A 12,883-nucleotide genomic window follows, 5' to 3' on the forward strand; every position below is an offset into this window, starting at 1 on the left:
TCTTTAGCGTTTCCAGAGATGAACTATCGGCAAGAAGAAGTCCTCGATGCACGCGCGGATTCATGTACATGGATACTTCAACACCAAAATTATCAGAAATGGCTCACGGATGATCACGGCCTTCTCTGGATCCAAGGAAAGCCAGGCTCTGGGAAGTCTACCCTGATGAAAAGGATCTTTCAGGTCTTTGGTAGGGAGAATCGGAGCCCAAAGCGAATCCATCTTGCATTCTTTTTCCACAGACGAGGTGTTCAGTTACAACACACTCCCCTGGGTATGTTTCGGACGATGCTACATCAGTTATTAAGTCAAGTCCCGTCGGCTAGCGCTGATTTCCTAAGCCTCTGCGAAGAGAAGAGGAGATTTCAAGGAGATGTAAGTAGGGAATGGGAATGGCGTGAGCCGGAACTTCGCAGGGTCTTAAAGTCTTCTTTGGTCTCGGCAGCGAAGACCCATTCCCTCGTGATCTTTGTGGACGCACTTGATGAAGCAGGCGAAGACTCAGCTCGGTCCATCGTAAAATATCTCCACGAGGCCAATGAAGAGCTGCTTCAATCAAGGCATGCCACGAGTATCTGCTTTGCTTGTCGTCATTACCCTATCGTACGGACTCACGAGGGCATTCAAATCTGCGTCGAAGATGAGAATGTCAACGATATCTCAGCATATGCTCTTTCAGAACTCCGCCGACAGGTCCATCCGAGAGACGAAAACTTAGGATCCGATCCTTTGAATGAGATGCAGGAACTAATCTCAAACAAAGCGTCCGGGGTATTCCTATGGGTGTCTCTGGTTATTCCAACAATCGCAAAACAATACAACGAAGGAAGATCGTTGGAAGAAATACTCGAGGGACTCGAAAAAGCCCCATCGGATCTCAAAACCATTTACGAGCATATCCTCGGGCTTGTAGACCCCACATTCAGAAGCCAGACATTACATTTGATGGAATGGATTTGTCTCGCAGAGAGACCACTTTCTCCAACGGAGTTGCGCTTCGCCTTAGCCATGGACGATTCTTTGGTTACTCCCTACCAAGACTCTGCTCAAAAATCTACAGGATTTGTTAAAAGCGACATGCAAATGAAAGGTATGACTGTTGGGTTGTCTGGAGGCCTAGCTGAAGTTAAACTTCACCGCGAAAGACACCGCGGAATGGAAACCGAAGTACAAATTGTTCAATTCATCCACCAATCGGTGAATGACTTCCTGCTCAAGGATGGCTTTGCATGGCTTGACAAGAATTTCACTGGAAATGCCATCGGCAGAGGACACGATCGACTCACCAAATCTTGCATCAACTACCTGAAGCTTGGAGAAGTTGAAAGAGCAGCGAGTTCAAGCTCACTGGTGGAGTCGCCACTAGAAGCAGATCTGCCTTTTCTAGGATACTCAACTAGGTCTTGGTTCTTGCATGCACAAAAGGCAGAAAGTTGGAATATTCCCCAAAGCGACCTTATTCAGCGATTCCAATGGCCGACTGCGCAGTACTTCCCAAATTGGATCAAGCTCTCCAGAACTCTCAAGCACTATAATAACAGATGTCCACAAGAAAAGACAACATTAATGCATGTGGCGGCCGCATCAAATCTGGAGAGCATAGTTGTAGCATTATTGGATTCAGATACGTCTTCGGAAGCGAAAGATGCGGAGGGCAATACAGCCTTGCATGATGCTGCTCGTTGGGGACACAAGAAAATAGTGGGTAGGCTACTTGAAGCAGGCGCTGATGCAAATGCAAGAACCGACGCACAAGCTACTCCACTGGAGCGCGCGGGAGCTGGTGGCCATGCGGAAGTAGTAAAGCTGCTGCTGGGAAATGGTGCAGATGTGAATCTCAAGACCGGCCATTCAGGAAGTGCATTACAAGGGGCTGCAGAGAAAGGACGGTGGGTAACTGTTAAGCTCCTGCTTGATAACGGAGCCGATATCCATGCCCAAGGTGGAGAGTACGGCAATGCACTCCAAGCAGCAGCAAACAGGGGAGGCAAGGCTCTAGTTGAGCTTTTACTTGATCGGGGAGCCGATATTAATGCCCAAGGCGGGCAGTACGGCAATGCACTCCAAGCAGCAGCAAATGGGGGAAGCGAGGCTGTAGTTAAGCTTCTACTCGATCGAGGAGCTAATATTAATACCCAAGGTGGAGAGTACGGCAATGCACTCCAAGCAGCAGCAGATAGGGGAGGCAAGGCTATAGTCGAGCTTTTACTTGATCGGGGAGCTAATATTCATGCCCAAGGCGGATACTATGGCAATGCACTCCAAGCAGCAGCAGATAGGGGAGGCAAGGCTATGGTCGAGCTTTTACTCGATCAGGGAGCCGATATTAATACCCAAGGCGGGCAATACGGCAACGCACTCCAAGCAGCAGCATGGAGTGAAAACGAGGCTATAGTTAAGCTTCTACTCGATCGGGGAGCCGATATTAATGCCCAAGGTGGAGAGTACGGCAATGCACTCCAAGCAGCAGCATATATGGGGGGAAAGGCTGGGGTTGAGCTTCTGCTCGGCCGAGGAGCCGATATTAACAGAAGGGACCCTCAAGGTCGATTAGCGGTTCAGCTTGCCATGAGCGGAGATGAGGCAAGCATGGTTAAGTACTTATTGAGTCTTGGTGCAAGCTCCGATTGGACTTACACAGACATGCAAGGTTGTTCTGCGCTTCATTTTGCTGCTTCGGGGGGGTCTGCCGAAGCTGTGAATCTCATTTTATCTTCTGGTATTGAGGTTGACATTAACTTGTCAGACACACAAGGCTGGACACCTCTCCACTGGGCTTGCCGGAACGGAGACGTCGACACTGTTCAGTTGCTCATTGATTCTGGAGCCGACTTACAGAACGAAAACATGCAGCTATGGACACCACTTGATGTTGCAACCTTTTCTGGCAATGGCAGTCTGGCATTCACTCTGTCTCGACTACAAGGGTCGACTGGTACAGAGATGAAGCAAAAAATACTTGCTCCAGGGTATGAACATGATATTGGGTGTTATAGCTGCTTTTTTGTAAGTGCCATCCAGTTCACTTACAAGTCTACGTCAACTCATCGGATATGATAGGAAATATGCGGTCCTTGTTACCAATGCAAGGATTGTAGAGAATTTTTCCTCTGCTTCCGGTGTATTGAAGATGCTGCAGTTATACATGACTCGAATCACACCTTCAACGCTATTGAAGAGGGCGATGTGGATGGAGATTGAGGAAGAGAAGTCATCGAGACGGAGAATGATGGGGGGACAAGATCGGGCATGGTAGCAAATTGTTGAAATTGGTATGCTGCCATAGCTAGCTTATCAGTTCTTCCAGCACCAGGTTCAACCACTAATTTAGGGTTCTCCACTCTCATTTGTCATGCGTCACTCGCCGAGCTTACCAAGCTTACTAGTATATCGTCATTTTGATTACCTTTGATTTATCAGCTAATTGATAATATATCGGAGAAAGCGGGCTCGGCATCACCGGTATCGCCGAAGGGTAATAGGAATAAATCCCTTACTTTGGATACTTTTCCTCTGTTTCTAGACTTCACTCTTCTGTATCTAGTCATTCTGCAGTCTGTCAACCTTCAATATATCGATTTTCCATCAATAAATCGATTACTTTTCAATACAAATTATTTGGATCTGGTTTCCGGCTCTATTTTTCTGGAGCGCCGAAAGCCCTTGCGTGGGGTTACAAGACCGAATTCCCAACTTCTATTTTCAACTAGCAGCCACGAGGCCAAACAGAAAAGGAATCGCACTAACGCTTCCTCCACTGCCTTTTGCTTATGTGAAAAAAATTGTCTCTGTTTCATTTGCGGCAATTAGCGACATATATTAAGCATGAATAAAAACAGTAATAGTCGGACTCGACTATTACTCCCTAGATTCTCGAAGGTGGGTGTGGTAAGTGCACCCATTTTCTTTCCATATCTTGGATACCACTGGAATGCAACGAAGATGGGGCGCAGAGGAGGTAGGCACAGCATCAATACGGTGGTTTCTGCTTAGTGCTGTGGTGTTGCGGGGACGCGGTTGGTGGCATAAGTGGAGAAAAAGGTTGCTTGAGGGCGAGAAATTTTTAGAATGGGGACATGGCATTAGGCGGAATGTGCTGTCGAAAGCCCCTCAAATCAGAAATGGCATCGTTGATAGAGATTTGGAGAATATACATATTGAATCACAGAGAATACTTAGCGGGTTGTGATATTGGTCGTGCTGCGGGGATTCTAAACAGTGGGCTAATAGAACAGTTTTGGATATCAGCGCAACAGGCAAGTGAGGTGAAACAAATACCTCTACCAGTTTATCTATCATTTATGCGTTAAGTGACACTGCGATAAGCGGTCGTAGACCAGAGTCCCAACCTGTGTGGTCATGAACCAACGGGCTTTGGTTCTATGATTTTGTCTTCGTCCGATTAGAGAATACCGAATAGTTGTCGTGGTTGGAGCTTAGTATTGAGGGGCACTCATGCGCCTGCTAGTGCAAGGTGCCTCTGATCCAAAAAGGTTAAAATTTAAAAATAGTCTTTTGTTGTTTAAATAGAATTTATCTAATCACACTGCTTGATAACTACATGAGCTTATCAAACCATTCCGGCCCCAATAGTCTACCAGGACATCTCTTCTGCTGCGAAAATGCTGCCATGCGGTCACTCAAAAGGCTGTTGAGTTCCTCCTTAGGGATATACATGATTCTCATCTTTGCCTCAGCACTCCACTTTCTATCTATGAAATAGGACTTGGCTTGCTCGCCACTGACCACACCTATAACACAATCATTTACCTCGAAGACTCCCGACGCTAAGTGCTGGTGGTAATAATGTCCTAGAATTTCCTGATATTTCATCATTCAAAAAAGTCGGAGGCCATATATACTATATATTCCTACTGTGCAGGGTGGCTTGTCCTATAGGAGGCTGCAAAGTGGATAATGCCGTTCGCCTCTCTGCTGGAAAAGGTGTAAGTCTTGAGTCTCAATTCAGAAATGTCTCCATTTTGAAACACATAGCTGAACTGGCCTTCCAGACGCTCTATGGGGTTAAGCTGCCAGACATACCAGTACCCAATATTCCGCAGCCAGATCACCGATCGGTGATACGCCTGGCTCTTTGGTTTGTCCCTCGGACAACTCCCTGTCCGACAGGGCGAACTGCCATCATCACTTTTGGGACATCCCTGACTATGGCCCAGCATCTGGATTCTCCGATATCTTTGATATTGAGATCCGGGACAGTGTCGAACGTATTCTTAGAGGTTGTCCTGATATTGATCCGACAGGAGAGTCTATTGACGAAACGGCGGACTTTCTCTGCGCTCGGCCAATCATGTTCTTCCCAAACGCGGGCGAGGGTCCTCGCCCGTTGGATGCGGGCATCGCTGGCTTCGCGTATTTTTTCACTGATCTTTTTGTCGTCAAAGTAGGACATTTCGTTTGATTTCCAATTCCTTAAACATTGGTCGCAGAGCCATCGGTCAGCAGTGAAGTCTTCATCCAAGTCGACACACTTCTTATGATACCAGCCCATGGGGCATTTGAGGTTATCACATTGTATCATGCTCGGGCTGTACTCGTTATATGGAGCTTCGCATTCACACCACTGGTCATTTGCCTTTCCGGCATCCCTGACAAGTCGAGGAAGACCTAGACGCCTCTCAAAGCTTGCAAAAGGTGTTTCTTCCATAGAATCAAGGCCCCGTTGACGCTCGTAAGCTCTGCGATCCAATGGAACAATGGCACAGAATTGAGTCTGAGGCTCGCGAAAATACTTAGGACCCTGGAGCACGCAATTCTTAACGTATGAAGTCCTTTCTTCTTGAACTCTGAACTCAGTCAAGACGTTGTCTGGGATCCTCGCTCGTTCTTCCTTAAGGACTTCTCTAAAATCGCGCCGTTTCCAACGTGAAGAATGGAAGACCACGAGTGGGGGCAAAATGTAGCCTTCCCGATCAACACGGACAATCAGAAGATCTCCATCATAGTGATCTCGATCATGGAGCCAAATGAAATAGTCGCGCTCCGGGATGGTATAGTCCCTTGCGAAAGATGTCAGCGACAACTGTCCTATCCCTCGTAGCAATTGCGATGACTCCGGATTTGGTGAATGACCGAGACGCCTTGATATTAAATTCTGTGATTGGTGGTGAGTTATGAGGTGTGCAGGCGACGCAAGCTGGCTCTGTGGTTCTGGAAATAACCATGAGAATGTCTCCTTATTGATTTCCATTTGGTGCGCAAGAAGTGTATCGTCCAACGGAGGAGGAGCTTTGTTGTTCAATTCAGCCTCAAACCGGCGGATGCAAGCTCCAGAAAAGGGTTTATACTTGTGTTCACCCCACAGAGCAATGATGTCGATGATATATAAAAGTTGCAGGGCTTCATCGATGTTGGCCGAGTCTCCAGACCACAGCATTATAAGTACCTGTCATGTTATGAGCGCGAAAACGCTTCAAAGTTTGGGGATACTAACGCAAATGCGGCCGTCCGATGCGTTGGTGTTGGGCTGGAAATGGCATCCATGTAATTCCCACTTGGACCCAATGCTAACAAAATACCAAACCAATGGACACCAAGGGATATCTGCGCTTTTGCCGATATTGTCTTGCCAGTCAAGAATCATCTTCACTCTTATCGCATTCTGTGTCTCGGCGGATTGGTGGTCAGACCCACCTCCTTCACGCTTTGCTTCCCAAAATGCAAAGGGAAAGGTAAGAGATATGTCGCCCACGCTTCTTCCGTGTGATCCAGGCTGTGAGAACGGAGGAGTGATGTAACCGTAGTCTTCGAGTTTTCTGAGCAGTTTCTGATCGAACATCCGGACCCGATCATCGCGTAATAGCATGAGGTCGGGCGTATCAGCCCATTGATTCAAGTCGTAGGAGTGAAGACCAATTGTTAGATCCGGTATCTTCTTCCCTTCATTCTCGAATTCAGGGTATGCGAGTTGACCAACCGTATCGAAATTTGGTAAATTCAAGTGCTTTAACCGCTCCTTACTTTGCACAAAATTAGCAGTAGTTCTTCCAACCGAAACTGGCTTATCGTTATATCTCGTAATTGTATGGCTTACCATATATCCTCTTCTGAATCATTAGCCCACTTTTCGACTCGCCGTATAATACTCCTTTCACTTGTTCTGTTGATCAATGGGCGACTGCTGATCGGGAAGTGTTTTCTGCAAATGAAACTGAGTTGATGTTAGGAGGATATTGTATTCTTGTATGGATGACTTGCCAGTGATGGTGTCGATCCCTTTCATGCTTTTCTTCCCGCTCCTGATCGAAACGATAAAAGACAATCGGCCCGAGCTCTTGAACCCACTTCTCCTCGTTGTCATCCGCGCGGCGTTTGTCACTGCAGGTTATGAATAACTCGTCTGCTTCAAACTTCAACTCCCGTTCATACTGTTGTCTAGGACTATATGCTGCGAATGCCTTGCTTGGAACCAGCAAATGATTGGAGCCTGCTGTTTCGTAACCACCAAAATGGTCGGCTCTGAGATCTTTAATGCCAATCACGAGCTTGAACAAGTCTTGCAGCTCTGCCGGGCAGTTGCCTACCGCTTGGCGCTTTTTGAAATAGATATCATGCGCTTGCAACGAATATTTGTCTGATTTCCTTCCCGGTGCCATGACGGAGTGTATTGGGACAACACCACTATAGGCATCGATAGATGCTGGAGACTGAGGAAGCTAGATAAGTAGATGGTGGGAAGTATCACTTTTAATACCCATAGCCCCGCACAAAGATGCCAACTCAATCCTATTGGCTTGAGCTCCACACTGTTCACCAATGAATCAACACGAATGACCAACACGCCCCAGCATGCACCTGCCTCGATAGGAAGATGTGGCTCGATTGGATGAATATCTATTCCGTCCCTGGTCAGACCCAGGGACAGGGCCACCGCGCGCGAAAGCGAAACGAATATGAAAGGCTTTCACTTGCCAACCACCCCGACGACTCCGACTAAGCGACTGCCACTAAGCCCAATCGGGCAGCGACCACTCAGTCACTGGGGATTAGGAAGTTTGTCCCACAAGAACTTCAATGCTCACGATAAATATAACTCAGGGTAAGCGTCCACTCCGGAGGCTATCCTGCCCCTACGTCGGTCGCAGTGCTCATGTCTTCGGGAGGAAACAAATGCCACATACGCTTTCTAGTCCGCTGCGCTGGCTATCCAAAACTCTCCTTCTCTATCTTTTTCCACAGTGTGCGCATGAACCGGTGTTGTGAGTGAGTGGTCGCTGCCCGATTGGTTTAGTGAGAGTCGACTTATAATAGCCGTGCGATAACCAGGTGCAGTGTCTGTCTGCAAAGCCTCAAAGACACGAGAAATTTTTGCGTGGTTTAAATTCGAGATTGGATGGCGTCAGCAAGTGAAGTTTCCCTGTACCGCCATAGGGCTGGAATAATCCCTCTCACTACTGTAAAGAAGACGTCGAACGGTCGAGAGAGGCCCTTTCGGCGGCCTCCGAGGCGAGAGGCAATTCCTGAGGGCCTTAACCGGGCGAGCAGGGCTCTTAATTCCTGCCAAGGCAGCAGCTTCAACCTCCGGTTTCTTGCCCTCATCAAACATCTTATTTTCCAACATGTTTCACTCCAGCACTTTCGCCCTCGAGTGCAAGATCGCCCTCCGAGGAGCCCCAACTCATCGTTCAGGGGTTCCTGAGACAGATAAGCGAGAACCCCAGGGCGACAGGGCGCTGGGATGTGATTCCTCCGCCCTCTTCCCTTCCCCTTCTCCGAAGACTGGGCCTTCGAATGATCTGCTGACGTCTTGTATCCCCCGCCGAAACACAATTTGTCGAAATTCCCTCGGTTCAGCCTCTACGGATCATGGCTCTGCGTTGCCGTTCGATTCGTGCACCCAACCTTCGTTCACCTGTTCGATTTCCATGAACACCAAAGCTTTGCACCGGAAGCGATTGAGGCATTCCCCGGGCACACAAAAATCCCATCTATATGGATCGACCTGTCAAACTCCATGTTTCCAAAGTTCGTGCCATCTTTTGGTCCGCCCGCAGCCCTCAAGCCAGCCGCAAACGTTTCGGCCCATCTGAAAGTTGGGCCGGCAGGGCAAACAAAGTGCCTAGCCACTCACGTGGAACAATAGGGCCAGCCAGCCCACTCTCATGTTCCTATTCCGGCATTCAGACTAAAGGGCATATCCTGCCCTTATGACATCTACCGTCATGGCCCTCGCACTCACTTGAGTCAATGCAGATCAATCTTGCCGCGGCATGCTCGAGATCTATTGGTTCGCGGATGGCACTCTTGACGCCCTATTCCTACCGCCCTTCTCTTCCCTCCACGTAGCCACTGAACATCTCACGATTTCCCCCCGCTTCCCTGGTCTCGCCTTGTGTTCGTTTTTGCAAGTGATCACGGTCATTTGGTGTCGTGCTACAGACAGGGCTCTCGGGATGGCGAATTGGCCTATGTAATTGCTTCCGGCAGAGGTTGCCCTCAATTAGGCAAGCCTAAAGCAATTTCACCGCCCATTTGTAATATCATGAGAAAGGGCTCTCATACTATCGCCCTCGACGTCGCCCTGGTTCTTCGGCCTGGTTGCTCGAGTGAGCAAGTATAAATGGCATGTTTGTTGCACCCCACTCGGTCCCTTCACTCTGCTCCACATATTTCAACTTCTCCTCTTGAGCTTTCTCAGACACATCTCTGAAAATAGTTGTTGTGATATCTTCCCTATCTCGAAATAGCCATTCGAAACTGTCAGACCTTCCACGGCATTCAAAGTTGCTGTGCAAGAAAGCAATTTTCCATCAACCATACCACAACTCGCCGACCATCCCTCTTACCTCGCCTCTGCTCACCGAAGTCTCCTGCCGAATCGGCAACTCCATCACAAAACCGCGTATCTCGTATTTTTGGAGTACAAGGAGTACAAGAAACACCCTTATAACCCTCCACCACGACCCCGATCTTCCGGCTTCTGTTTAAGACAATCTTCCTGGTTGAGCAAGGTACTCCCATACCACGTGAGCACGGCAACACCAAGTCAACATGGGCTCCTCTTCTCATTCACCTTCCACGAAAGCCCACAACGGCTCCTCGCGCTCGACTTCGTCCCGCTCTTCTGGCTCCTCACACGGCAAGTCGCACAAACACTCCCATTCATCCAAAGAGGGGGTTGAACGCTACGTCCAAGATGAGAGAGACTACAAATCGTACGCGGTGAAGGACTACGACCCATGTCAGGAGGCAGCGAGGAGAAAGCATAGCGAGATGTTGAGGGACGTGGTAGGGAAGGTGTGACGGAATGAGCTACCTGGGTTCAGAGATGGGGAAGGAAGTGGGGAAGGGAGAAACGTGTGACAGAACGTGTCAGCCAGGTTCAGAGATGAACAAGGGAAGTGTGGAAGTCTCCGGAATATGGCGTTGAATTGCGACTGGAGTTATGTCCAGCTAGAGGCGTTGTGCTTAAGCTTGGGTGTGAGGTGTGTTTGGGTTCTTGGTCTGAAGATTTGGGAGCAGGGTCTGATGAACTTATGGCGCAATGAGAAGGTATGATTGTATGAGTAGGTGAGACGGGAAATGAATTCTACTGAGATCATGAATAATAAAGAGGCTATCCACCGAAGTTGTACAAAAATTTTACTACTACATATTTCATATCTACTAGAAGAGAGGGGTATGAACACACCAGGATGCCCTTTTTTCTTCCAACGCCTTCTATGCACACTTCATTCGTATCATCTTACAGCTCTGATTACATATTCATAATAGTTCACCTCAAACATCAATCCAATTTCTTCTCCATCTACGCCCGAGATGGAGGCTCCGGCTTCATCTCTTCAACTTTCTCTTCGGAGGAAGTTTCTCCCTTCTCTCCTGCCTCTTCAGTTCTTACGGGCGACTTAAGTTGTAGATGGTATCGACTCAACTCTGCATTCGTCATCGGAGCCGGACTTTTAACCATCACATCCTCCCCCTTCGAGTTTTTCGGGAAGAAAATTACATCTTTCACTGACTCGACACCAGTCATGACGGCGATGAGACGATCGAATCCAATGGCGAGACCTGCGTGAGGAGGGCAGCCTGATCTGAGAGCTTCGAAGAGATGCGAGAAGTCATTCATGCGCTCTTCGCTCATCTACAAAAGTTAGTGTGGTGAACAGTAATTATCTTGGCGGATTTCATACCTTGATGATATCTCTCATAACAAACTTCTGCATCTCAGCACTATGTATTCGCCGACTCCCGCCACCTAGTTCTACACCGTTGACAACGAGGTCATAGTGATCGGCTTTCGCTTTCAGTGGATCTGTTAAGAGGAGATCTACGTCTTCAGGTGACAGTGGTGCTGTGAACGGGTGATGTGTTGCTGAGAATCCTGACGTCCCGCCTTGGCCTGGGTCGGTATCGTTGTTTGGCGTGAACATGGGGAACTCAGTGACCCAGAGGTAATGATGGTCTGGATCGGGCTTGATGAGTCCATCTGCTACTGCGGCTTTGTGGATCGCAAGACGGAGCTTGCCAAGGATGGTAGAGCCTCCTGAATGTGGGAGGTTCTGGCGGGCTTGGATGATCAACAGGTCACCATCTTCGAAGGTGGAATTGATCGCGTGCACTTCCTCACTCTGATATCCTGGATGACGGAGATCGCTGTAAAGCGCTTTCAGCTTTTCAGCACCTTCGAATCCGAAGGTTTGGAGACCTTCAACAGGCTTGCGAGAATCGTAGACGCAGAAACCTGGGGCACCATCGACATTTGAGATGAAGGGTTCTGCGTCAGGAGAATCCATCAACTTCCTCATGAATGCCTGTACTCGTTCGGGTTCGCAATCGAATCTGAGCTTACACACTTCGATGATTGGGTCTTCTATCGAGGTGAGCATGCCCCGGAGTTCATCAGGAATGACATTATCGATGCGATGTATCTGGAGAAATCAGGCACGATTTTTAACAGATAAGCAAAGAAATACTTACTAAACCCTTTATTCGAAGGTCAGGCTTGTCAGAGCCATGTTTTGACATGGCTTCCTCATAGGTCATTCGGATGAAAGGTGAGTCAGGCAGCGATTTCTCGAGAAGCCCTCGAGGTTGAACAAACTTTGCGTAAATACCTTTGATCAGGGCTTCGATTCTTCTCATCACTACCCCCCCATCCGCATATGCAATCTCAACATCGAGCTAGACACTAATTAGCGTCATGTACGCAGACATACTTGGAAAAATCACCTGAGTAAATTCGGGCTGCCTAATTGCCCTAAGATCCTCGTCGCGAAAGCACTTAGCAAATTGGAAATATCTCTCGACCCCGGCAGCCATTAATATCTGCTTATATTGCTGGGGGCTTTGAGGAAGAGCGTATGCATAACCAGGTTTCCGCGTAGGAACAAGGAACTCGCGTGCTCCCTCTGGGCTTGACTTGAACAGAATTGGAGTTTCGATTTCTAGGAATGATCCTATCAATTGCTCCCTGATGTACGACGCTACCCTTGAACGAATATGTAATCTACGCTTCAGGCTCTCATCGAACCGAATCTGCAAATGTCTGCTCTGAGGAGGGTAGTTGTGGTCTTTGCTGATGTGGACGTCGTCTGCGACGGAATTCAAGCACAAAATCTCTGCTGCCACCACTTCCACAGTCCTGTGATGGACGACATTTTTTCTGGTATTGGGTTCCCGAGGCTCTGCATCGTTTTGTTTCCGCTTTTGTACCAGTTTCCCCTTCACACGGACGGCGCTGTGGAGTCGAATACTTCGTAACTGCTCACACAAGGCAGTACCGTGGCAGACAACCTGGAATTCCTGTTTCAATGTGCCACGATGTATACCGGCAAAGCATAGGTCCTTGGATATACTCGTTATTTTCGTAAGGAACCCACGGACTACGGCTTCTTTGCCTAGTCTTTCAGCTGGCATTCGAGCT

General features: G+C 48.3%; 7 protein-coding genes across 7 annotated transcripts; 5 read left to right on the forward strand and 2 right to left on the reverse strand.

The window, feature by feature from the left end:
* Window positions 1–18: 18 nt before the first annotated feature.
* Window positions 19–1,836, forward strand: K444DRAFT_487255 (putative Pfs NB-ARC and ankyrin-domain-containing protein; the record flags this gene model as incomplete). Its single annotated transcript, XM_024873140.1, has 1 exon — window positions 19–1,836. A coding segment is annotated over one exon (1,818 nt), but the record flags the coding sequence as incomplete, so codon positions are not given.
* A 159-nt stretch (window positions 1,837–1,995) lies between these two features.
* On the forward strand, window positions 1,996–2,373 carry K444DRAFT_479744 (ankyrin; the record flags this gene model as incomplete). The annotated part of the gene is made up of 1 exon (XM_024872980.1): window positions 1,996–2,373. A coding segment is annotated over one exon (378 nt), but the record flags the coding sequence as incomplete, so codon positions are not given.
* Window positions 2,238–3,566, forward strand: K444DRAFT_227210 (ankyrin). Its single transcript, XM_024871197.1, has 4 exons — window positions 2,238–2,271; window positions 2,372–2,650; window positions 2,747–3,006; window positions 3,061–3,566. The coding sequence occupies exons 2-4, from the start codon at window positions 2,476–2,478 to the stop codon at window positions 3,199–3,201; spliced, it is 576 nt and encodes a 191-aa protein (XP_024728117.1). The 5' UTR covers window positions 2,238–2,271; window positions 2,372–2,475; the 3' UTR covers window positions 3,202–3,566.
* Window positions 3,567–5,068: 1,502 nt separating this feature from the next.
* On the reverse strand, window positions 5,069–7,616 carry K444DRAFT_636546 (uncharacterized protein; the record flags this gene model as incomplete). Its single annotated transcript, XM_024884004.1, has 4 exons — window positions 5,069–6,406; window positions 6,455–6,980; window positions 7,055–7,138; window positions 7,306–7,616. 4 exons carry the CDS (start codon window positions 7,614–7,616, stop codon window positions 5,069–5,071), a joined length of 2,259 nt encoding a protein of 752 aa, XP_024728118.1.
* A 1,130-nt stretch (window positions 7,617–8,746) lies between these two features.
* K444DRAFT_620364 (uncharacterized protein) lies at window positions 8,747–9,356 on the forward strand. Its single transcript, XM_024881691.1, has one exon. It carries the CDS (start codon window positions 8,953–8,955, stop codon window positions 9,169–9,171), a length of 219 nt encoding a protein of 72 aa, XP_024728119.1. The 5' UTR covers window positions 8,747–8,952; the 3' UTR covers window positions 9,172–9,356.
* A 655-nt stretch (window positions 9,357–10,011) lies between these two features.
* Window positions 10,012–10,352, forward strand: K444DRAFT_636547 (uncharacterized protein; the record flags this gene model as incomplete). The annotated part of the gene is made up of 2 exons (XM_024884005.1): window positions 10,012–10,257; window positions 10,287–10,352. The coding sequence occupies 2 exons, from the start codon at window positions 10,012–10,014 to the stop codon at window positions 10,350–10,352; spliced, it is 312 nt and encodes a 103-aa protein (XP_024728120.1).
* A 416-nt stretch (window positions 10,353–10,768) lies between these two features.
* On the reverse strand, window positions 10,769–12,876 carry K444DRAFT_544487 (aspartyl-tRNA synthetase; the record flags this gene model as incomplete). Its single annotated transcript, XM_024876054.1, has 4 exons — window positions 10,769–11,101; window positions 11,151–11,888; window positions 11,938–12,141; window positions 12,190–12,876. The coding sequence occupies 4 exons, from the start codon at window positions 12,874–12,876 to the stop codon at window positions 10,769–10,771; spliced, it is 1,962 nt and encodes a 653-aa protein (XP_024728121.1).
* Between the last annotated feature and the right edge of the window lie 7 nt (window positions 12,877–12,883).

Source organism: Hyaloscypha bicolor (assembly GCF_002865645.1).
Source record: "Hyaloscypha bicolor E unplaced genomic scaffold K444scaffold_182, whole genome shotgun sequence".
Lineage (NCBI taxonomy): Eukaryota > Fungi > Ascomycota > Leotiomycetes > Helotiales > Hyaloscyphaceae > Hyaloscypha > Hyaloscypha bicolor.

Bases quoted from the DNA above. Each gene is read 5' to 3' on its own strand.
- K444DRAFT_227210 (XM_024871197.1), top strand. From the start codon at position 2,476: ATGGGGGGAAAGGCTGGGGTTGAGCTTCTGCTCGGCCGAGGAGCCGAT. The intron at 2,651-2,746 runs GTTGTTCTGCGC...TTAACTTGTCAG, and splicing joins GACTTACACAGACATGCAAG to ACACACAAGGCTGGACACCT. The intron at 3,007-3,060 runs GTAAGTGCCATC...CGGATATGATAG, and splicing joins GGTGTTATAGCTGCTTTTTT to GAAATATGCGGTCCTTGTTA.
- K444DRAFT_620364 (XM_024881691.1), top strand. From the start codon at position 8,953: ATGGATCGACCTGTCAAACTCCATGTTTCCAAAGTTCGTGCCATCTTT.